General features: G+C 41.4%; 1 protein-coding gene across 1 annotated transcript in view; it reads left to right on the top strand.

Annotated features, from left to right (window-relative positions):
* LOC108528815 (amyloid beta A4 precursor protein-binding family B member 1-interacting protein-like) overlaps nt 1–24,377 on the top strand; it is a 70,322-nt gene that overhangs the window by 32,592 nt on the left and 13,353 nt on the right. Inside the window, exon 3 of the mRNA XM_017870797.1 lies at nt 22,771–22,842. Within this exon, the coding sequence (XP_017726286.1) occupies nt 22,771–22,842 (72 nt within the window). The remainder of the gene's footprint in view (nt 1–22,770; nt 22,843–24,377) is intronic.

The raw sequence follows: 24,377 nt of genomic DNA, 5'->3' as shown, positions 1-24,377 counted from the left end.
TTTTTTGAGACAGTCTTGCTCTGTTACTCAGGCTGGAGTACAGCGGCGTGATCTTGGCTCACTGCAGCCTCCGCCTCCCCGCTCAAGCCATTCTCCCAACCTCAATCTCCTGAGTAGCTGGGATGACAGGCATGAACCACCACACCCGGCTATTTTTAGTAGAGACTAGGTTTCACCATGTTGGCTGGGCTGGTCTCAAACTCCCAACGTCTGCCTGTCCTCCCAAAGTGCTGGGATGACAGGCGTGAGCCACTGCGCCCAGCCAGTATAAGCGTTTTCTATTTTTTAATTCTTTTTTTAACTTCCTATTTTATTTTATTTTCAACTTTTGTTTTAGCTTCATTGAGTACATGTGCAAGTTGGTTACCTGGGTATATTGTGTGATGTCAAGGTTTGTGGTACAGAGGATCCCATCACCCAGGTACTGAGCATCGTCCTGAGCATTAAACCCAACAGTCAGTTTTTCAATCTTTCCTCTCCTCCCTCCTTCCCCACTCTAGTGGTCCCCAAGGTCTATTGTTCCCATCTTTATATCCATGAGTACTCAATTTTTAGCTCCTAATTATAAGTGAGAACATGCAGTATTTGATTTTCTGGTCCTGTGTTAATCCACTTAGGACTTTACTTTTTTAAAATCCTTTTCCCTTTTATTTCAACTCATGATCTCCCTTTCCTCACTAACTACAACCAAGAACAACCCCAACCAACTACAACACAGGGGCCAGATGGTTTCTCTGGTGGGGAAAGGATGGGGCAAGTGGCAGGGACCCTAGTCAGGAGACTGTTGCATCTAATAGTCCCTGACTCACAATGTTCCACTTAACGATTTTCCACTATATGATGGTGCAAAAGCAATAGACATTTAGTAGAAATTGTATTTCAAAGACCCATACAGCCATTCTGTTTTACACTTTCAATAAAGTATCCAGTGAATTGCATAAGATGTTCAACATTTTGTTATAAAATAGGCTCAGGCCAGGCACAGTGGCTCACGCCTGTAATCCTAGCACTTTGGGAGGCCAAGGCAGGTGGATCACCTGAGGTCAGGAGTTCGAGACCACCCTGACCAATATGGTGAAACCTCATCGCTACTAAAAGTACAAAAAATTAGCCGGGCATGGAGGCAGGTGCCTGTAATCCCAGATACTCGGGAGGCTGAAGCAGGAGAATCGTTTGAACTCAGGAAGCAGAGGTTACAGTGAGCCGAGATCGCACCACTGCACTCCAGCCTAGGCGACAGAGCAAGACTCCGTCTCAAAATAAATAAATAAATAAATAAATAAATAAATAGATAGGCTCATTAGATTATTTTGCCCACTATAGGCTAGTGTAAGTTCTGAATACATTTAAGGTAGGCTATACTAAGCTACAGTGTGTGATAGGTTAGGAAATGCATTTTCGACTTAGGGATATTTTCAATTTGCGGTGGGTTTTTCCGGACATAGTCTCATTGTAAGTCGAGGAGCGTCCATAATATTCCATGCAATAGTCACCACCCTGCTTCTCTCCAAAGCCACGATCAGAGTCACCAACCTCAGCCTGTGTCCTTGCCCATCATCTGTCCAGGCATCTGGGGTAGCTCCACGATTACTACAGTTCCAAAGGCTTCATGATATTAAGAGTAACACTCACTGAACTTTCAGTTCTAAGCCAGAGCCTCCTCTAAGCACTTCACATGCATTAACTTATCAGATTCTCACCTTGACCTCATGAAACAGCTTATCATCACACCTTTTCTAAAGATTAAAAAAAAAACTAAAGCACTGAGAGGTTAAATAACTTGCCCAAGATTACACAGCCAATAAGTATCAGGGCTGGGTTTTGAACTCTGTCCTCACCTCTGGACAAGGGTTTTGGCTGCACCATGTGGCTCAGTGGTCCTCTAGACTGAAGCCCACCTAGATGGCCCCACATATCACAAGGGATACGTGCACAAAATAGAGACCCCCACCCTGCACATGCGGCTCATTCTGCAAGATAATTTTGGAGAGAAATCTTAGCTATTACTTTTTGTTTTATGTTAACAAATGAATCATTCTGAATGTGGGAGGTAAAGACTCAGTTCCTTTCTTGCTTCCAAATAAGAGAGTGAAAAATATTGTCAGTAGCATCTTTGAGGAGAAAGAGAGAATATTTACTAAGAAACGCAGGAAAAGAATTACAGCTGGATTGTCACTGAAAAATCATAAATGGTAGCTCAGATGCATCTGACATAAATTTTTTTCTATGTTATGGATCACCCAATGTATTGTGGACATACAGACTGTCACAGAAATGACCATAAATCCTTCCTTCCAAACAGAGAGAAATAAACGGCACCTTGGGACCTGCACTGTTTGAGCTTTTTTTTTTTTTTTTTTTTTTTTTTTTTCAGGCAGAGTTTCCCTCTTGTTGCCCAGGCTGGAGTGCAGTGGTGCGATCTCGGCTCACTGCAACCTCCACCTCCCGGGTTCAAGCAATTCACCTGTCTCAGCCTCCCAAGTGGCTGGGATGACAGGCACGTGCCACCATGCCTGGCTTATTTTTTATATTTTCCCCATGTTGGCCAAGATGGTCTCCATCTCCTGACCTCATGATCCGCCCACCTCGGCCTCCCGAAGTGCTGGGATTACAGGTGTGAGCCACTGTGCCAGGCCTGTTCGAGCTTGTTCATGCAAACTTTAGCACACTTGACTGGGATCTTTACTAAGAGCTCCAATCCTCTGGGGTTTTCAGTGACAGGTGCAGAACATTGACCAAGATGGGCGGGGGCTGCAGGGGGAAGAAAAATAGAAAATCCCTCACCCCACAGAAAAGCAAGAGTTGGTTGATAGTTCCAGTTTTATCCTTGAGCCACACTGCATATAATTTTTCTGCACATGAAAACATCTGGCTCAGATCATCGTGTCTTGAAAAGAAGAGCAAGCTACACATTTTCAACAATACAGCTGATTAAATTATAGTGCAGTGCATCCACAGGAAAGAGGCTTGGAGCCATGAAAGTGGCTTTGGAAGAATGCTCAATAATAGAAAGGAAAGCATTTTACAATTGCTATGGTCTGTATGGACCCACCTTCTCCTCATGTCTTTATCTCTATTTCCCACCCATTTCTGAAGGCGTTCAGTTTGGCTTCCACCCTCAACACTCCTGCGCTGATAACCAGGGAGGGTATCTGTGCAGTTAAAGCCAAAGGTCATTTTTTTCATTTTCATCTTGAGAACATTCAGTATCCTCATCGTGTTTGTTTCATTCATTCATTCATTTACATTTTCTTTTGGACGTTGGGGATGATGCATTAAATGTTAAAAAAAAAGATCTTGGCCAGGCGCAGTCAAGATCACACCTATAATCCCAGCATTCTGGGAGGCCAAGGTCGGCAGTTCACCTGAGGTCAGGAGTTCGAGACCAGCCTGATCAACATAGTGAAGCCCCATCTCTACTAAAAATACAAAAATTAACCAGTCATGATGCCACGCATCTGTAGTCCCAGCTACTCAGGAGGTTGAGACAGGAGAATCACTTGAACCTGGGAGGCAGAGGTTGCAGTGAGCTGATATCGCCCCACTGCACTCCAGACTGGGCAACGGAGGGAGACTCCGTCTCAAAAAAAGAAAAAAAAGAAAGAAAGATATTAAGAGATAACAGCATACAGTTATTCATAGAGGTACGTATCATTTCTTCTTAGGATTACGAATAAAGTGTGTCTTCGCTTCTTTACATTGACAATACAAAGATTCTAAGGCATATGGAACGTGCTAGGACACTCGACTCTTTGTTACTCAAGCACTTAGTCTCTTTTAGAGCTCACAACATGATTTTTAGGTTTATCAAAGAATGTTATGAATGTTTCTACATTTCTTGGTTTCTCATTATTGAATTATATATTGCTGGAAGTTTAACAATTTCTCTTGAATTCCAACAGGAAGCATTTGCTAGGTAGGCATTTGGTACCTGATGGATAATCTTTCATGATGGATAAATCTGCCACATCAATCTCTCTTGACTTTGAAAATTACAATCTGTGTGCTTTGGGAATTTCTGCTATCTTAATTGACTATCCTGTCCTGTTAACAGTCGTCTTTTCTAAATGGTATAATAACTTTGCATTTCAGCACTGTCTCATTGTGAGTCTTTTTGAAAGCTTTTAAAATGATGTTGTGTGATCCAAATTTAAATTAAGAGTTAAGCAGTGTGTTCTACCACCAATGCAAATAACTTAACTGAATGACAATTGGATTCTGCTTCACTCATTTGCACATAAATGGTTGAGGAAAAGTACATTGTAGGTGACCCCCGTTGGTGGCTGCCAAATTTCATAGTCTACTGTGTGAACCGTCATGATTTCAGAAGCTCTAAAATATAGAAACATACATTCTTGGCCGGGCGCAGTGACCCGTCCCTGTAATCCCAACACTTTGGGAGGCTGAGGTGGGCAGATCACGTAAGACCAGGAGTTTGAGACTAACCTGGCCAACATGGTGAAACCCTGTCTCTACCAAAAATACAAGAATTACCCGGGTGTGGGGGTGCATGCCCGTAATCCGAGCTACTTGGGAGGCTGAGGCATGAGAATCGCTCGAATGCTGGAGGCAAGGGTTACAGTGAGCCGAGATCACACCACTGCACTCCAGCCTGGGTGACAGAGCCACCCTGTCTCAAAAAAGAAAAAAAAAAGTATGTTCTTGAATATAAGAAACACGTCGTCACTATTTCTCCTTTTGGTTTCAGTGATTTTTTTTAATGTTCTGCAGCAATTTATGGATTTATTTTGCAATTAGAAACAACTCACAAAACGACTACCAGTTCTAGCGTAGGCTGTGTAGATTGAGCCTTTCAGAGTGCAGAAAGTGGTCGTTTCAGCTCTCCAGTGGCTGTATCCTGCCTTCTAAGCAATGCCTGGAATTTGTGCTCTGCATAGGGCTGATGCCCAAACCTCAGTGGACATGCCTGGTTTTCATTACTCCAGTAATAGGCAAGTTCATGACTTCATTGCTTGGAATCTTTAGCAAATATCCTCTCTGTGCTCCTGGAAGTTAAAAAGCCATTTGACACCAATATTTTAATGCTAAGTAAAAGAATTTTACTAATCGCACAGGAAAATCTTCCTTGCACTCGAAAACGTTCATCCTCCAGTTGATGTTAAATGTTCTCTCCACAAAAATAACTGAGGTAAAGCATTTGTTACTTAGCTAGAACTAAGCATTCAACAATGTATACATACTTCAAAACATCCTGTTTCACATGATAAGTACATATAACTGGATATGTTGGCTTAAAAAATACGTTTTTTAAAAAGTAAAAAATAAATAGTCTTCCTTGCTGAAGCAAAATGAAAAATTGAGTCTAAAATATTTTAAGTTTCCCTGCTTCCTCCTTCTTCATTTTCAACTTGGAGTTGGAAGGAGAGAAAAGATTAATTTTTCTAAATCATTGCTCAAAATCTTGTGATTACCAGAAAAGTTCCACTTCAGCCTGTTTATTAAGCAAGACATCTAGACCCAGGCATCTGTTTGCGTCTCCTTTTTAACCAAGCTAAAGGTAGGTCTCAAGGCCATGGCCAGATCTGGACCTTGGATTAGCATTAACTGTTCTAGAGGGGAAACACCATCATGTCTACGAAGACATAACCCAGTTTTAGAAGTTTCTAGAAGCAGTGATGTGACAGACACCCCCCTCCTTTGAGATGAGAACGTGGCTCTATGAAAGCAGGTTTCTGTCTGACTCTTGCTAATGTGTCTGTGTCTTCCCTTGTTTTTTCTTTTCTTTTCTTTCTGTTTTTGTTTTGTTTTGTTTTGTTTTGTTTTTTTGAGATAGAGTCTCACTCTGTCATCCAGGCTGGAGTGCAGTGGTGCAATCTTGGTTCACTGCAACCTCTGCCTCCTGGGTTTAAGCAATTCTCCTGCTTCAGCCTCCTGAGTAGCTGGGATTACAGGCGCCTGCCACCACGCCCAGTTAATTTTTATATTTTTAGTAGAGACGGGGTTTTGCCATGTTGGCCAGGCTGGTCTTGAACTCCTGACCTCACGTGATCTGCCCACCTGGGCCTCCCAAAGTGCTGAGATTACAGGCCTGAGCCACTGTGCCTGGCCTTCTCTTGCTTTTTCTTTGTGTGGATTTGAGTACATGTCAGATGTGCTGTGTGGGTCTAAGTGAATGTTCCACCTGTGTTTTTCCTTCACACAGCCCCAGGCCCTGATATGTTGTCTATATGACTTACTTTCTGGAGCAGACAGGAACAGTGTAATGAAAGAGATCAGACTTGGGTTTATCCCATCCGGCAACGGATGTCCTGTGTGATCTTGGGCATGTCATTCGAACTCCTGACCACAAGCTCCTCATCTAAGAAGGTAGTGATATTATCTACCCCCACAAGGTTTCTATGAGATTTAGACCAGATAATATATCAGCAGTACACAGGAGAGATAATATTTTTTTTCCTTTGCATAGTCTTTCCCTGCAACTGCTTTTCATTCTGCTCTTCTTCCTTCTTCCCCTTCTCTGTTTTTTGTTCATTTGTTTTGTTTTGTTTTTTAACCCAGGTTGAGTCAATTTCAAAGGCTGGTTCTGCCTCTTTTTTTCTCCAGCTTTCCATTTTGAAAACTTTCAAACCTTATACCAGTGTGGTGGTTCATGCCTATAATCCCAGCACTTTGGGAAGCCAAGGCAGGAGGATCGCTTGAGGCCAAGAGTTCAAGACCATCTTGGGCAACACAGCAAGATCCTGTCTTTATAAGAAAAAAAAATTTTTTTTTGAGAGAGAGTCTCCCTCTGTGGCCCAGGCTAGAGTGGAATGCCACAATCGCAGCTCAATGCAACCTCCACCTCCCGGGTTCAAGCTATTCTCCTGCCTCAGCCTCCCGAGCAGCTGGGATTACAGATGCCCGCCACCACGCCTGGCTAATTTTTGTATTTTTAGTAGAGACAGCATTTCACCATGTTGGTCAGGCTGGTCTCGAACTAAAAATTTTTTAAATTAGCTGGGCATTGTGGTGTGCACCTGTACTTGGGAGGCTGAAGCAGGAGGATCACTTCAAATCAGGAGTTCATGTTGAGCCAGTCGATACGCAAGCACCCGCTGTCTTCGCAAAAAAGAAAAAAAAAGGAGAGAAAAAAAACGAACAGAAAGAAGAACAAGAAACAGAAGGAAAAGAGAAAGTTTTAAAACTTAAAAAAAATAAGAATCATGTAAGGGACATACATGTACCCTTCATCAAGATTCACTCATTGTTTACATTCTGCCACATTCCTACTTTATTTTTTTCACCATTTATCTCTTAAGATAAAGACATTCTGTCTTTGTTGCACAATGCATATATTACAGTACAATGATCACGTTCAGTAAATGTACATGATTTAATACTATATATTCTGATATATAGTCCATATTCAACTTTTCCAATTACCCAAAAATGTCCACTTTTCTTTTTTTATTTTTATTTATTTATTCTTTTTGAGTTGGGGTCTTGCTCTGTTGCCCAGGCTGGAGTGCAATGGTGCAATCTCAGCTCACTGCAACCTCCGCCTCCCAGGTTCAAGCGATTCTTCTGCCTCAGCCTCCCGAGTAGCTGGGATTACAGGCATGTGCCAGCATGCCTGGCTAATTTTTGTATTTTTAGTAGAGGCGGGGTTTCACCGTATTGGCCAGGCTGGTCTCGAACTCCTAACCTCAGCTGATCCACCCACCTCAGCCTCCCAAAGTGCTGGGATTACAGGTGTGAGCCACCACACCCAGGCCTACTTTTCTTGAGTCCAGACCAGTTACTTTGTTCATTTTGCAGGATATTCCTCAGTTTGGATTTAGCTGATCTATTCCTCTTGATTTTGCTAGCAGTATCGCGGAGGTGAGGCTGTGTCCTCAGGGCATCGCATCAGTGGGGCACATGATGTCACATTGTCGCATTATTGATGATTTTAAGTTTGATCATTTGGTTAAAGTCATGTCCACCAGATTTTCTCAATTAAAAGTATTTCTTTGATAAGTGTTAAGTAATAGTTTTCATATGGTTTTAGTTCTGAGTCTTGTTGTGCATTTTGAGGTCATATTCTCATTTTTTCACCTACCCCGGAGTTTGACTTTGCAGAGTGGAATGATTCTTCAAGTGATTACCATGTTCTCCGACCATCTTTCACCTCATGGTCTATTCATTCATTGCTTATTCTTGCCACCCACCATGGTGGTTGTAGAATTGTGTCTTTTTAAAAAAATTCTATCATTGTCTCTTCTACTGCTCTCCCTTAAGCTGTTAACCTACTCGGCAAATACTTTTGAAGATTTTTCATGACCAAGGTAGGCACTATGCTTAGCAACAAACACAAAGGCGAATAAGACAGCCTCGACCCCTGCCCCTGTGGAGCTTGAGTGAATATAGCATGTTTCTAATTTTTTTGAGTCAAGGTTTCACTCTGTCACCTGGGCTTGAATACAGTGTTAGATCACAGCTCACTGCAACCTAAAACTCCTGGGTTCAAGTGATCCTCCCACCTCAGCCTCCCAAGTAGCTAGGTGCATGCCACCTCATCCAGCTAACTTTTTAACGTTTTTTGTAGAGACTGTATCATGCTGTGTCGCCCAGGCTGGTAGTTTTTTAAATGTATCCATTTACTAAACAAATATTCACTCAGAGTCTATCATGTATTTACATTGTTCTATTTACTGAGAATCCAACAGTGAACAAAAACAGTCAGATCCCTGCCCTCACAGGGCTTATACTCTAGTTGATGAGTGGGAAGAGAGTATAATTAGAGAAACCCTAAGTGGTAGAAAGAGTTGATTTTGAAATAGGTCAGAGCTCAGTAATGAGGAGACATTAAAGCGAAGATCTAAAGGCAGTGAGAGAGCAGCTGTTTGGGTAAGTGGGGAACAGGTGTTCCAGGCAGAGAGAAAAGCATGAGCGAATGCACACTCACAGGGTTCGAGTTACAGCTGGGAGGCTTGTGTGAGCAGAGCACAGAGATAAAATCCAATGGGCCAGTGATTGGGGGGGCGGGGGGGTGGAGGCGGTTGAGAAGGTAGCTGAATGTGTGAGTTAGGAAGAGGCATTTGGGGCCAGGTGTGGTGGCTCATGCCTGTAATCCCAGTACTCTGGGAGGCCAAAGCAGGTGGATCACTTGAGGTCAGGAGTTCAAGACCAGCCTGACCAACATGGTGAAACCCCATCAGTACTAAAAATACAAAAATTAGCTGGGCATGGTGGCGCATGCCTATAATCCAGCTACTTGGGAGGCTGAGGCAGGAGAATCACTTGAACCTGGGAGGCAGAGGTTGCAGTGAGCCAAGATCACTCCACTGCACTCCAGCCTGGGCAACAGAGTGAGACTCCATCTCAAAAAAAAAAAAAGAAAGAAAGAAAGAAAAGAAAAAGGAAGAGGCACTTGGGTTGGAGATGTGCTTTGGGGGTTGGCAGCATATGTATGGTATTTAAAGCCCTAAGAGCACCTAGGGAGTGAGTGTAGACCAAGGCCGAAGAGAAAGAGGTCAGGAAGGATGAGGAGGAACCCACGGAGAAGCCTGGAAGGAGAAGCTGATGAGGTAGATAGGGGTGGAGCCAGAATCTCTGGGGCCTGAATCTTATACAATTTTGGGAGGATCCCTTTTAAAAAGAAGGGATTTTTTTAACCTTGGGATGGGAGATGAGGTTTCCCTTTAAAAAATACAAAATTATCAATGAAAAATTAAGAACAAGAGGGAATATTTATTTAGAGCCAGAAAGGAAATCACAATGAATTACCAATTTTTATATAACAAACCTGCACATGTACCCGTGAACCTAAAATAATTTTTTAAATAAAATAAAGAAAAATATTTAAAATCATGGTGAGGGTAGGAGACAGCGATAATTTATAAAGCGTATTTGTTACTAATCACTAGAGATCACTGAACCCAAAAAGACTTTACTGTGATACTTTACCATGAAAAAATAGTTTTCACTGCCTAAAATGAAACTTTTATTTTCCAATATTATTAAAATATGCAGACATTTGAAAAAAACACTCAAAATAAAATTGACAAATAACTATAAACATCTAAAAGCAACATTGCAATCTTTATGATGATTAAATAACTTGCTGAGGTATTTTTCCTATACTTTTGGTTGCATATTCTTTTATCTTCTCTTCCTATAGGGCATACAATTTTCTGTAGGTGATAGATGATTTAGTGTTTCCTCCAGCATGGCTGTTCAAACTTAATTTTGAGGATTGAGAGTTGAGAAGAAGTTGACTTCTGTTTGACAGCTCTAGATGGTAACGCCCCCTCTGTAACTTCCTCTGTGGTTTCTAACTCTGGCGGTGCTTCTTGCCAGGCAACAAGGCCTCAGAGAAGTGCAGCCTTTGTTCTTACTAACATGGCACCCCATGGCATCCAATGGCCAGGCGACAACTGGACTGCTTGGCCAGGACCATAGAACCATCAGTTCCCACCACCCTTCCAACTCCTGGGCTGGGACTGGGGGTGACATAAGGTAGCCAGGAAGCTTGGATCAAGGCGACCCCGGGGCAAGGAGCGGAGCAGCGTTTCCTTCAGACCTTCTCCTTGGGATGGGACATGAGATCCAATGTCCATGAAATGCATCATGGGAGGACTTTTGCTGGACTCCAAGTAAAGTGGAGATAGTGCTGGCAGTCGCCTGGCCCCACTCCAAGACCTAGGAGCTCTTACCCAGGTGACCTGCCAGCAAGAGAACAGTGTTGTGTGCTGCTGCTGGGGTGCCAGAGGAGACATGCGGCATCAGAAGGGTCCTGCAAGTGAGAAGCCCTGAAATGTAAGCTTCTTTATTGGCTTCAAAGTACATTGGCCTCTGTGAGGAGGAAAACCAGGAAAGAAAACTGTCAGGAAAGCCAAGTGAAGACAATATTTCCAGGAGGGAGTGATCAATAATATTAAAGGCTATATAAGGTGCTAACTGTGAACCAACCATTGGATTTCACAACAGAGAGATCATTGGTAATCTCTTTTTTCAAAATAACTTTAATACTGGAATGCTTGAGCTTCTTCTTCTTTTTTTTTTTTTTTTTTTTTTTTTTTTTTTTTTTCTTTTTTTTTTTGGTAAACGTGGGATTTTGCCATGTTGCCCAGGCTGGTCTTGAACTCCTGGGCTCAAGTGATCTGCCTACCTTGACCTCCCAAAGTGCTGGGATCACAGGCATGAGCCACTGCACCCCACAGGTTGTTGGTAATCTTGACACACAGTTTGGTGACATATTGCAAGCAAAAGTCCAGTTGGGGTAGATTCTTGAGAAAATAGAGACAAGTAGGGGAGAGTGAATAGATCCAACTATTCACAGGACTTTTGTTTCTAAAAAGAAATGTTCGTGATTTTTATTTATTAACACAACATGATAAATACATTATTTTCTATTTGTGTCTCTTCAAATAATTCTAAATTGCATTGTCCCTCTGGTTTTAGGTCACAGTGGGCCCTGTGTACAAAAGCAGTTCCCCATTCCTTATATAGACACTCAAAGTAGAAAAAAAAAGGGGGGAACTTAAAATAATCTAGAGACTTGGCACTCTTTCCAACCCATGGGCATCCAAGTGAAACTCGTCTACAACTTGTCTCCCAGAGCTGGAGGCCAGCCAGACAGATGGAAGTGGGGATGCTGGGTTCATAGGTGCTGACCTCTGTTGCCCTGTGGCAAGTGTTCTTGCACTCGAGTCCTGGGCAACCTTTTTGGGTCTTATTCAGTTCTCTCACTTTTTTTCTAACTGAAGCTTGACTTCGCAGAGTGCCTCCACCTTGTCCCACCCACTTATTTCCAAATTGCTTCGATTTTATGCAAAACATAAATTTTTCACTGACTTTATGCTTTGCATAAAATCACAGCAATTTGGAAACAAGCACATTTAAAAATCGTATCTTTTATTTTTTGTTTTTATTTTTTAATTTTAGAGACAGGGTCTCACTTTGTCACTCAGGCTAGAGTGCAGTGGTGCCATCATAGCTCACTGTAGCCGTGAGCTCTTGGGCTCAAGGGATTCTCCCACCTCAGCCTCCTGAGTAGCTGAGACCACAGGTGCACACCACTATGCCCGGCTAATTTTTTTTAGCAGAGGGGATAGAGATGGGGTTTTGCTATGTTGCCTAGGCTGGTCTTGAACTCCTGGCCTCAAGTGATCCTCCCACTTCTGCCTCCCAAAGTGCTGGAATTTCAGGTGTGACCCACTGCACCTGGCCTAAATCATATTTTTAAAGATGTGGTAGCCCATCTCATTACATGTGAGTGTGTGTGTGTGCGCGTGTGTATGGGTGTGGGTATGTGTGTGTGTCTTTACTGCAAAATTCTAAGACTTTTCAAAGTACACTCTTAGTATTTTTTTAAATCACCGAAATAAATCATGTCATTTAATGATTAGTTTTTTATTTAAAATGTTATTTACAGGTAACTTTTGCCATGACAATATTGCTTACAAAAGAACCCTGGTGTCTTGGTTGTGACCCTAGATATTCATATACACATGTCCATATGAATCTTGTTTGTGATTCACTGCATATTAGTCTGAATTGATCATATGACCATAGTCATCATCCTTTTGATTCAATAACTACTTGCTAGCCTATTAAGATTTTCACTGACCTCAGCGGTACAGCGCAAAGTCGGTTAAGTCGGCCCGAGAGGTTTCTTCATCTTGGTTCTCTGCTGAGTGAATTATTTGATATGATTTGTAACTTTAGAGATGCTTCTATTTCCTGTTTTATGCTACACAGGAGCCTCGGCTTCCCCTTCCTCCTCCCCCAAACATTGCAAGAACCTTTAACCATATGCTGTGTTATTCTGTGAACCACTTCCTCTTGATAAAACGCTTTCATTGCATTTTGAAAAAATACAACACGGAAGGAATCAGGTAAAATTCAATATTCTAAGTTATTTTCAATCACACTGTACACAGGTGATTTCACAGTTTCCACCAGCATTTGCGAGCATCTGAATTCTGCAGTGCGTATTTCATCCTAAGTGCGATCCCATTCATAAGCTTTTTTAAATTTTTTCCTCCTCTTTTGTATCTGTAGTTGTAATATGTCGACTGATTTATTTCCTAGAAAAAAAAATTGCCAGATGGTATTTAATTAAAAAATAATAAAACCATTAAAGTAAATTGATACTTGGAAAGCCTCAGATTTTTTAAACTTATTTCTGATCAATTCCAGTTCTATTTTAGTTTTGGCAATCAAAACACTGTAGGGTAAAAAAACAGCAGTCCCTGTAACTCCAGCACTTTGGGAGGCCGAGGCAAGTGGATCACCTGAGGTCATGAGTTCGAAACTAGCCTGGCCAACATGGTGAAACCCCTTCTCAAGTGGAAAAAAAAAAAAATTAGCTGGGCATGGTGACGGGTGCCTGTAATCCCAGCTACTTGGGAGGCTGAGGCAGGAGAAATGCTTGAACTGGGAGGCGGAGGTTGCGGTGAGCCGAGATCACACCATTGCACTCCAGCCTGAGCAACAAGAGCAAAACTCCATCTCAAAGAAAAAAAAAAAAAAAGCAATCAATACTAGGATACAAACATTTTTCTTTAGCTGTCTTTAACATAGATAGATGTACAGTATGCAGATAAATTCACTGAAGAGAAGAAATACAGCTGAGGAAAACCCACACAGAAAAATCTTCCAGAAATTTGTTTAAGCCTCCAACCATGTCTGGGATCAATAAATATTTGGTGACTGACTTACGTTGTGTAAACTCAATCGAGTTACTTATCTCTGGATGCCTCAGTTTTCTCATCTAAGAGGAACCTAAAAGTGTTTTCATTTCACCTAGGGTATGAGGATGGATTTAATCAGTCAATGCACATAATGCACCAGGACAATCCCTGGCACGGAGTGAGAACACCTAATAGTTATCTGCTATTATTTTTATTGTTATCAGGCAGGTAAAGAACAAGGGGAGATTTCTGTCTCTCTCACCCCCAGCCATGCGCAGAAACAATTAAATGAGGAATTTTATTCCTGATAGACAGACAAGACAAGTGGCAACTTCTCTGGTGAAATACTGAAGACTAATTCTAACCTTCCTGAAATTCATTGACTGTGACTCATTTTAATAATCGGAAAGTCATTTTTATACCTCCTCTGTTGTTTAATTTTTTTTATTATTATTTATTTTGAGCCAGGGTCTCGCTCTGTTGCCCAGGCTGGAATGCAATAGTACAATCATGAGTCACTGCAGCCTTTAACTCCTGAGCTCAAAGGATCTTCCTGCCTCTGCCTCATGAATAGCTGGGACTACAGGCGCATGCCACTATGACTGGCTATTTTTTTTATTTTTTGTAGAGATAAGGTCTTGCTCGCAAATATTCTATTTTGTCTTTTCTTTTCATTCTCAGTGCTCTGAAATTTTCATTTTGTTATTGGTATTAGTATTTTAATCCAAGTAAAGACTAAGCGTAACTAAAAATACAGCTGAAAAGGTGAAATTTGCAACCATTCAAATTAGCTTAGACAACCTGTGAGTTTGTAACATCTTAATATGGTGCCATAAGAAGGCAGGGTTTTGACAGATAAGCTCCTTATAAAAATGTAAATAATATGTGTTTCTTCGTTGTATTGATACTTGCTGCCACTGAAAACAACTCTGTAAACCCAAAATTTGATAATCACAAGAAGAAAAAAATCTTAACAACTTTTTTATTTCATGTAGAAGTTGTTAGGACCACTTGTTTGTTTTGTTTTGTTGTGAGGTGGAGTCTTGCTCTGTCGCCCAGGCTGGAGTGCAGCACGACCTCGGCTCACTGCAACCGCCACCTCCTGTGTTCAAGCGATTCTTGTGCCTCAGACTCCCAAGTAGCTTCTAGGCGCGCATCACCACGCCCAGCTAATTTTTTGGTATTTTTAGTAGAGACAGGGTTTCACCATGCTGGCCAGGCTGGTCTCAAACTCCCGACCTCAAGTGATCCACCTGCCTCAGTCTCACAAAGTGCTGGGATTAGAGGCATGAGCCACCACACCCAGCCTTGTTTTGAACTTATATGAAAAATAGCGGGTTTTTTTGTTTTCTGTTTTATTAAAAAATTCCTATTATAAACAATTTTATTATTACATACTTAATTTAATATATAAAATGGTATGCTTTTATGAATAAATCTTTTAGTTTTAAGAGCATCAAATAATCCCTTAATTTAATATCATTCTGCTCAAAATTCAGTTCCCAGCACGAAATTATAACATATTATTGTTATAACAAAGGAGTACTTAAGCATGTTTATGTGTTCACTTTCGTTCTTACCGATCAGCAAATTTAAAATAAACACATGAAATTAGTTATATGACGTGAATTAAGTAATAATTAAGATAGAAAACATAATGTGTTTTTATTTACTAAATAATGATTAGCCTATTACTTGAAATGTTAACTGGCTTTAGATTGAATTAGAAAAGAAGAAAAGTCATTGATATTGTCACTCAAGTTGCCTCAAGTTGCATGGTAGTTATCAGAATTTTTCTTAAAGCAACTACAATTTTTGGTTTGAAAATGGATTCAGGCCTAAATAGATGCGAGCCCCAGTGAAACTTTTGTTTACCAACACAACATATCTGTGTAAGTATCAGTATTTACTCACTTGGAAATAGCATTGGAAAAAGAGAAAGTATTATAGTGAATGAGGTTCCACAAACCTGTACCTATAGCAGCAGCTTAGAAACAGACTGTTTAATTGCTCTGATAGTTCTTGGAAACATGTTATTTGGCAACTTCTAAGGACTGCCCAGCCCTGGAATGTGACATTTCTGAGTGTGTCACACCAGGAGCCATGTAGAATGTGTAGCCAGTCAAGTGAGAGAGAATGTTCTATGTGGCTTGAGATCTGGACTCTAGCCCAGTTCTTCTCATTAGTCTGGGAAGTTACTTAATCTCTCTGGGTTTCCAACGAAGCAGTTCTGAACACAAACATCAACAAGATCTGATTCTTACTTAATAACGACTCCCAGTTTTCTAAGAGATTCTAACACGATAACAAAAAGAGTGTGATTCAGAGTGGCAAATGCTGATTGCAAATTTATGCCAAGTATTGTTGGCTATTTTGTTTAAATGTCGCAACAAGCCTATGAATTAGGCATTATTGTTTTCCTTATTTTACAGACAAGGAAACTGAAGTCCAGGGAAATTAAATACCATGTCAAGTTGGTTGTTAAGGCCAGGATTTACTGACACGTTTACCAAATGCAATAGATAGCAAATCTCTGCTGGAAATGAAGAGACCATTGAAGTGTTAGCATGACAGCTGGATTTTAAATGATCAGTAGGATTTTATGAAGGAGATATGGACAGAGGAGAATGTTATTTAAAGGGAATAGCATATACAAAGACAAAAGAGTTCTAAAAAGCCTGTTCAGAAAACATCAAGGGTCCTGAAGCCAGGCCTGGTGGCTCACGCCCGTAATCCCAGCATTTCGGGAGGCGGAGGTGCGAGGATCACTTGAGCCCAGGAGTTTGGGAGCTGCCTGGGCAGCATAGCGAGACCCTGTCTCTGCTAAAAATAAAATAAAATAACGTAAAAATATATAAATGAATTAAAAAATAAAAGGCCCCGACTGGGGCAAATTAGGAAGGACTTTGAAAGACACGCTGAGTGCCTGAACACTCTCCACTTCATCATAAGCAGCCAGGGAAGGCTTTTAAACAGGAGCGTGGCATGTTCACATTTGTATTTGCAATTTGCAGCAGTGGTGGTGGTGAATATTTCTGGGGAGTCCAGAAGGCTGGAGGCCAGGTGAGCTGGTGAGGTATCAACTGTGACTTGATAGAGAGAATGAAGGCAAGGAGAAGCCTTCTACAGGAAAAGCCAACAGATTCCCTGACCGACTAGATGGAAAAATGGGAGGAGTAAGGGACTATGCCAAGGGTTCTAAGTCAGACTGATATGTGACTAATGGCCTTTTACCAAGTGAGGGCGCATAGGAAGAGAATTCATGAGGGGGAGTAATGAGTTGGAGCTGCTTAGAGGGAAATGCCTGGGGGATGTTGAGTTGGCTGTTTTTAGGCAAGCTACTCTGACCAGTGGAATAAGGGCCGCCCTCATCCAGGTCCAAAATTCCAGATTCCATGGCTGGAATTGCTGATCTTCACGGCATCCCAAACTCATGCAAACTGAGTTAAATGTGTGAGATTAACTTTGCCGTTGATACAAACATATGTCCTGTAAAACACATGCATCACAGTACTCAGGATAAATGTTTAAAAGACATAGTTTTGAAATGCATCCAGGTGGAAAAGAGAAACAATTTAAGGATAAAAAAACTAAAGCCTAGAAATATTAAGCATTTGGGAAAATTTCCTTGTCGTTTAAGGAACCTAAGGGAAAGTTTTAGCCTGGACAAGCGGCTTCAACCACTTCACCCCGGTCTATCCAATAATAACAATAATGATCGCAAAATCTAACTGATTTTGTAGTATTTCCATTTATTTTTCATCAAAAACTTGTGGTTCTTCCCAAGACATAAAATGAACTCAGAAGTGACATACTCACAAAAAGATTCTAACTCCACCCAGTCACGATGTGAGCATGGCTTGTTTGCAATGCATTGCTTCACTGTGATAACTCCACCCCAGCTCTTTCTGGCTGCTAACCCAAATAACACTTTCGGCTGTCAGGGCTGGGTGTTTTTTTTTTTTTTTTTTTTTTCCTCTCTCTCTTTTAATCTTTATTTTGACCTTTGGAAAACACCACACGTACCTATAGGCACAGCCCTGTTTTCTTACACTTGTGTGTGTGTACACTGTACACATGTGTATAACTCTTGTTTGTCCATTCCAAAAATAAAGTTTTCTTGCAGAGAGGTCAATTGTGTCATATGACTGCATTTACAGATTAATCATTTTTGTTACAAACTGCCCTTAAGTCAAATGTCTTTTTATTTTCACCGTGCGTGCAACTGTGATCCATTCACTAGCAAGTTTACTTACGACTGTAGGTTTCAGCACAATTTTGATATTGACTCCACTTAACTCAATAACAGACTCTGGGGGAGAGGAATGAAAGGGCAGGGGAAAGGGCAGGGGAAAAGATTTTCAGCAGATGAATGCAGGGAGAGGTCACGAGAACGCGCTGTTGTTTTGAGTTATTTCCATCTTAGGTGGATGATTCACTGTGGCACGTCATTAACCTGTTTCTCAGGCAGTGGTGTGCACAGCCTGAGAAACGAAGGCCTTTGGGTTCAATGGGTTTTTCTGACTCATTGATGTCACATTTCAAGACTTTATTTTAGTGCTTTTCCAAATTTAAGGGTTCAGGAGAATGAATCAATGGCAATATTCTTGTTACTCAAATTATCTTTGGTTCCTATAAGCTTATTGTAATGCTGGTTGGCAGTTTTGAGGTCAGCAAACAAATCTATATTTATTCTTATAAAATGGATTACTCTTAAAAAAATCTGAAATGTGTTAATACCAATAATTACTCTTAACTTTTTCTGTTCATAATAATTCATCTGAAGGATTCCTTTATTTTCTCACATCATTGTACTCAGAAGGAAATTCACGTGAGCAGTTCTGGAATTTTATTATTTATTCCATGAATTTCTGCTTATTCAAATAATAACTTAAAACCCATGACAAGATTTTAATACCATATTAGTTGTTTTGGGAGACAGTTTGTGAAACCATGGAAATAATGTCTACTTAAATACTTTCTGCCATTTTGTAGGAATTTTTTTTTTTTTTTTTTTTTTGAGAGAGTCTCACTGTGTCACCCAGGCTGGACTTTGGTGGCACCATCATAGCTCACTGCAGCCTCGACTTCCTGGGCTTAACCCATCATCCCGTCTCAGCCTCCTGAGTAGCTGGGACTACAGGCACGTGCCCCCACACCTGGCTCATTTTTTAATTTTTTGCAGAGAAGTCTCTCTGTGTTGCCCAGGCTGGTTTCAAACTCCTGGCCTCAAGCCCTCCTCTCCCCTCGGCCTTCCAAAGTGCTGGGATAACAGGCGTGAGTCACCATGCCCAGCCTTGTAGGACATTTAAAGAAAGGAGGATATGATTCAGATACTTTGTATGCAACTGTGTGGGGATAAAACCCCATGGAAAAGATTCCTCATGCTGACTTCCCTCCTGAAACAGGGGCGGGGCCCACCTGCAGCCATCTTCCTCTCTTCTAGCTGCCATAAACACTTTTTTAATCCCAACAATACACACAAAATAGGCCAGGTATCTTCTATCATCCTTTACTGCTGCTGTGTTTGATTCCTGTCTGACTTGCCGTGCACACATAGACCTAGACCTTCGTTTTCTTTCTCACTTGTTGCTTCTGTACCTGGGTGCTCACCTGTCTGCTTTGTGTGGACTGACCCTCAGCATTCACTGAGTGGCTTCCTCGAATTCGAACACACACCTCCTTGTCCCACGTGTATGTACACCTGATTCTTTGGGATGCATTTGCTACTAGGAAATGTGCTAGTTCGATGGAATCTAGACCTCTCTTAACCAAAGATCTCTTCTTGTCCCCTCCCAGTGACTCCTGGCCAACACAGTTTTACAACTTCCTGTGCTCCTGCAAGACACCTCCTACACTGGATGCCAGATAGGGCACTAGAGAAAATTAATGCATCTCATAGCAAGTCAAGCATCCGTCCTCCAAAATAAAACATGCAAAACTTAAACCTTGAAATGACTGTGGAATACCCTCAGTGACCTGCAACTCAGGGTAGATTTTGTGTTTCTCACGAGGGAGAGACTAGAAGGAGGGCAAAAGAAAAGCCACTGCAGGGGGCAGAAAATTCAGATGGAAAATGTTCTCAGTCCTGTTCGGCAAGGGTGATAAGGTTATGTAGGAGAAGAAAATAATTTTTTTCTTCTTAAAATAGGGAGAGGGGGAAATATACGATGGAAAAATTAGCAAGAAGATTTCATTATGTCAGATTTCCTAAGTGATAAACCCAAGATAATTGTTGAAGATAATTTGGGAAGATTATGTGCTAGCTTTGCAGGGTGGATATTTGGAGGATATGCACTGATTCACCCAAAATGATTTTACAGCCTCATCTGTTCTGATTGCTCAGCGTCAGTGCTATCCTGGGTGCTAAATGTTGCTAATAGCAACTCTGTTGCTCTTGCAACAGAGTTAGTGCCAGATAAATATTACTGTTATCATCATCATCATCATTTACATCACTTCACTTTTAAGAATTGTGATATCTTAAAAATCATTTGGCCGGGTGTGGTGGCTCACACCTGTAATCCCAACACTTTGGGAGGCCTGGGTGGGTGGATCACTTGAGGTCAGGAGTTCAAGAACAGCCTGGCCAACATCATGAAACCCCATCTCTACTAAAAACACAAAAATTAGCCAGGCATGGTGGCGGGCGCCTGTAATACTAGCTACCCAGGAGGCTGAGGCAGGAAAATTTCTTGAACCCAGGAGGCAGAGGTTGCAGTGAGCTGAGATCAAGCCATTGCACTCCAGCCTGGGAGACAGAGTGAGACTTTGTCTCAAAAATAAAAGAAGGAGGAGGAGGAGGAGGAGGAAGAGGAGGAGGAGGAGAAGGAGGAGAAGAAGGAGAAGGAGAAAGGGAAGGAAGTCATTTGAGTCATTTTTAAGAAAGCAAAGTTAGTGTGACAAAGTTTGTTTCATAGACATATTTAATAAAGAGACTAAGATACCCTGGTTAGCTAAAGCTATTAAAAATAAAAATATGTGACTGCTAAAGTATTAAAGTCACTTAAAGGGTGAACTACAAGTTTTCAAGATAGTTTATTCAAGGAAAGGTAGATTTGCCTCGACTTGGCCTATTTCAGCCGAGTAGTTTATTTTAAATACACACACATGAAGAGATAATAGTATTATGGTTATGATTTAGAAAGTATCTTTATCGGCCAGGCGTGGTGGCTCACACCTGTAATCCCAGCATTTTGGGAGACCGAGGCAGGTGGATCACCTGAGGTTAGGAGTTTCAGAACACCCTGGCCAACATGGCGAAACCCCGTCCCTACTAAAAATACAAAAATTAGCCGGGTGTGGTGGGACATGCCTGTAATTCCAGCTACTCAGGAGGCTGAGGCACGAAACTGGCTTTAACCCGAGAGGTGGAAGTTGCAGAGGCGTGAGATGGCACCACTGCACTCTAGGCAGGGCGACAAGAGCAAAACTCCATCTAAAAAAAAAAAAAAGAAAAGAAAAAAAATAGAGTATCTTTATCTTTTAGTACTGCATTCTGAAATATTTGTGGAAAAATAATATTTGCTTTAAAATATCTGTTGTAGGAAGATATAAATGGAAAAAGATCAGTCCAGTTGAAAATTATTAAAGCTGGACAATGTGTACATGAAAATCATTATTCTCTCTGCTTTCGTATATATTTTTAATTTCCAAATTAAAAGAATGAGATACAAATGCATGCATGTACATATTCAAGTAAATATTGTGATTTGGCTTAAATATTACATACTGATTCTCTACACCCACCAGACTTCTTAGTATGAGCTATAATTGGCATTAATCTTACAGTGTTTTAGAGCATTTTGAAATGTCCTTAGAGGCTGAGCAAGGTGACTCATCCCTGTAATCCCAGCACTTTGGGAGGTCAAGGAGAGTGGATCACCCTCAGGTGAGGTCAGGAGTTTGAGACCAGCCTGGCCAACATGATGAAACCCTGTCTCTACTAAAAATACAATAAATTAACCAGGCGTGGTGGCGGGTGCCTGTCATCCCAGCTACTCGGGTGGCTGAGGAAGGAGAATTGCTTTAACCTGAGAGATGGAGGCTGGAGTGAGCTGAGATCGTGCCACCACACTCCAACCTGTGTGACAGAGGAAGACTCCGTCTAAAAAAAAAAAAAGAAAAGAAAAAAGAAAGAAATGTCCTTAGAAATGGTCTGCAACAAATTCCTCATGTTACAGATGAAACAATTGATTACCTTTGCCAAACTACTGCTAGTTAGTGGCCAAAGGACTAGTAATGTCTCCTAACTTCCCAATTTAGCCTTGCCAAAAATGTCAGGAAACCGAGCAGCCAGTTGCGACTCACAGTGCGTCCCACCCTATTTTATTGCAAACTTTTCCTCTTCTTGGGCAATTGCTTCATTTGGTTTAGGCAAAGAAAGTTTAAAATGTAAAAACATGTTTTCTTTCTATCTCTTTTCACTTGACAGGGCGGCTATCTAAGTTCTAAGTGTTTGTCCACCAGTACTTCTAAATAAATGTACTAAAAACTATTATTTCAGAAATATCTTTTGAAAGCAGGGAATTGTTGGGTAAATATGCTTAATCACTCCTCACATCATTTTCATGTAAGTTTTTTTTTTTTTTTTTTGAGACGGAGTCTCTCTCTGTCCCCCAGGCTAGAGTGCAGTGGTGCGATCTCGGCTCACTGCAACCTTTGCCTCCTGCGTTCAAGCGATTCTCCTGCCTCAGCCTCCCGAGTAGCTGGGACTACAGGTTCCCACCACCACACCCAGGTAATTTTTGTGTTTTTTGTAGAGATGGGGTTTCACCATATTGGCCAGGCTGGTCTTGAACTCCTGACCTCAGGTGATCCGCCTGTTTCGGCCTCCCCTGGTGCTGGGATTACAGGCATGAGTCACCTTGCCCAGCCTGTTTCTTTGGCCCCAAGAAGACTAGTTTAGCCTGGAAAATTTCATTTGTGGCTCTGAGGCGTTTCCCAAGGTTTGGCACAATCTTGGATCAAGCAGATTGGATAGAAGCCAGGCATGAAATTTCAGGCTGACATGAGCCTTCCTCTCAGTATAGTCCTCTCCCTACTTAGCTGTCCATGGATGGGGCTCTTGGGGGAAAGAGAGGGATGCAAAGAGTATCCTAGGATCAGGCTTTTATGAGACTGCTAATATCTCAGTTTCTTCCTTTTTCAGATGGGTGAGTCAAGTGAAGACATAGACCAAATGTTCAGCACTTTGCTGGGAGAGATGGATCTTCTGACTCAGGTAAACTTCCCTTTTTAACTGGCAAATTAGAAAACAAAAATAGAGTTGCAGAATTTCATTATAACATGACAAAGGAGCTGTCTTTTTTAAAACCCTGAAGATTGGCAACATTATATAGTTCCAATATAATTGTGACAATGACGGATTAAAAAAAAAGTTTGTTCCTGACTATACTCTTTTGAGATCAGTTAGTTTAATACATTGATCAGATATACATCAAACTTGTCATATCCAAATATTTACCAATAGAGAAATTTACCCCCAAATTTACTACCCTACAACCACCAGCACTGAGCCATTTGCCTGTGGTTACCTTTATATAAACTCACTAAGAAAATATTATCTTTGTTTGATTTTGGGGTGTTTTTGAGACAGAGTCTCACTCTGTTGCTTAAGCTGGAGGGCAGTGGCACAATCATGGTTCACTGGAGCCTCAACCTCGTGGGCTCAAGTGATCCTCTGGCCGCAGCCTCCCAAGTAGCAGGGACTACAGGTGCACGCCACCACACCCAGCTAATTTTTTTTTTTCTTTTGTAGAGATGAGATCTCACTATGTTGCCCAGGCTGGATATCATCTTTAGTAAAGACTTTTTACCAACTCTTGAGGAAATGCTATATTTTAAATAACTAAGTGGGAGTTTTGGTGGCCTTGTAATTAGACTGTAAGAACTTAGTACCCTCAAAGGAATGTGAAAACCACTCAGCCATAGACAGAAAAAAGCCCCTGGCATCAAGATCAGATTGACTCAGAGGTCACTGAGCCCCACTGTCGGCGCCACTACAGCCAGGCAGCTGCTAACCCAGCGGCCACTAAGCCAGGTTACAGTCAGATGGGCTTTAGAGCGGCTCAGAGTGTGCTCATAAATGAGCCTTTGACTAAGAAGGTAACCAGCTCATCACTTTTCTGCATAAAATGTCAAAAGAAGAATAAGCCAGTATTCCTAAATAAGATAGGGGTCTTCTAAAGCTCTCTCTAAAAAAAAAAAAAAAAAAAAAAAAAAGTCTGTGTTTTGAAAGACTATTTATTTTAGGAAAAATAAACCAATTCTACCCTGGGCACAGTGGCTCACACCTGTATTCCCAGCACTTTGGGAGGTCGAGGTGGGCAGATCACAGGTCAGGAGTTCGAGGCCAGGCTGGCCAATATGGTGAAACCCCATCTTTACTAAAAACACAAAAATTAGCCGAGCCTGGTGGTGGGTGTTTGTAATCCCAGCTACTCAGGAGGCTGAGGCAGGAGAATCATTTGAACCCAGGAGCAGAGGTTACGGTGAGCCGAGATTGTGCCATTGCACTCCAGCCTGGGCGACAGAGTGAGACTCTGTCTCAATAAAAACAAAAATAAAAAATAAACCAATTCTAGTTAGCATCTACTTTATATTCCTAAAAAGATTCAGAAAAGTTTAGATTCTATGAAAGAAGGGATAAGATACAAGACAGTTGGCTTAGAGGAAGGGGTGCTGATTAAAAGGTGTTAGGATGACAGCCACATTTCTTTTTTTCTTTCTTTTCTTTTCTTTTCTTCTCTTTTCTTT

Source organism: Rhinopithecus bieti, unplaced genomic scaffold (genome assembly GCF_001698545.2).
Source record: "Rhinopithecus bieti isolate Rb0 unplaced genomic scaffold, ASM169854v2 scaffold_5022, whole genome shotgun sequence".
Lineage (NCBI taxonomy): Eukaryota > Metazoa > Chordata > Mammalia > Primates > Cercopithecidae > Rhinopithecus > Rhinopithecus bieti.
Note: the sequence above shows the minus strand (reverse complement) of the source record. Positions and strands in the feature narration are given on the sequence as shown.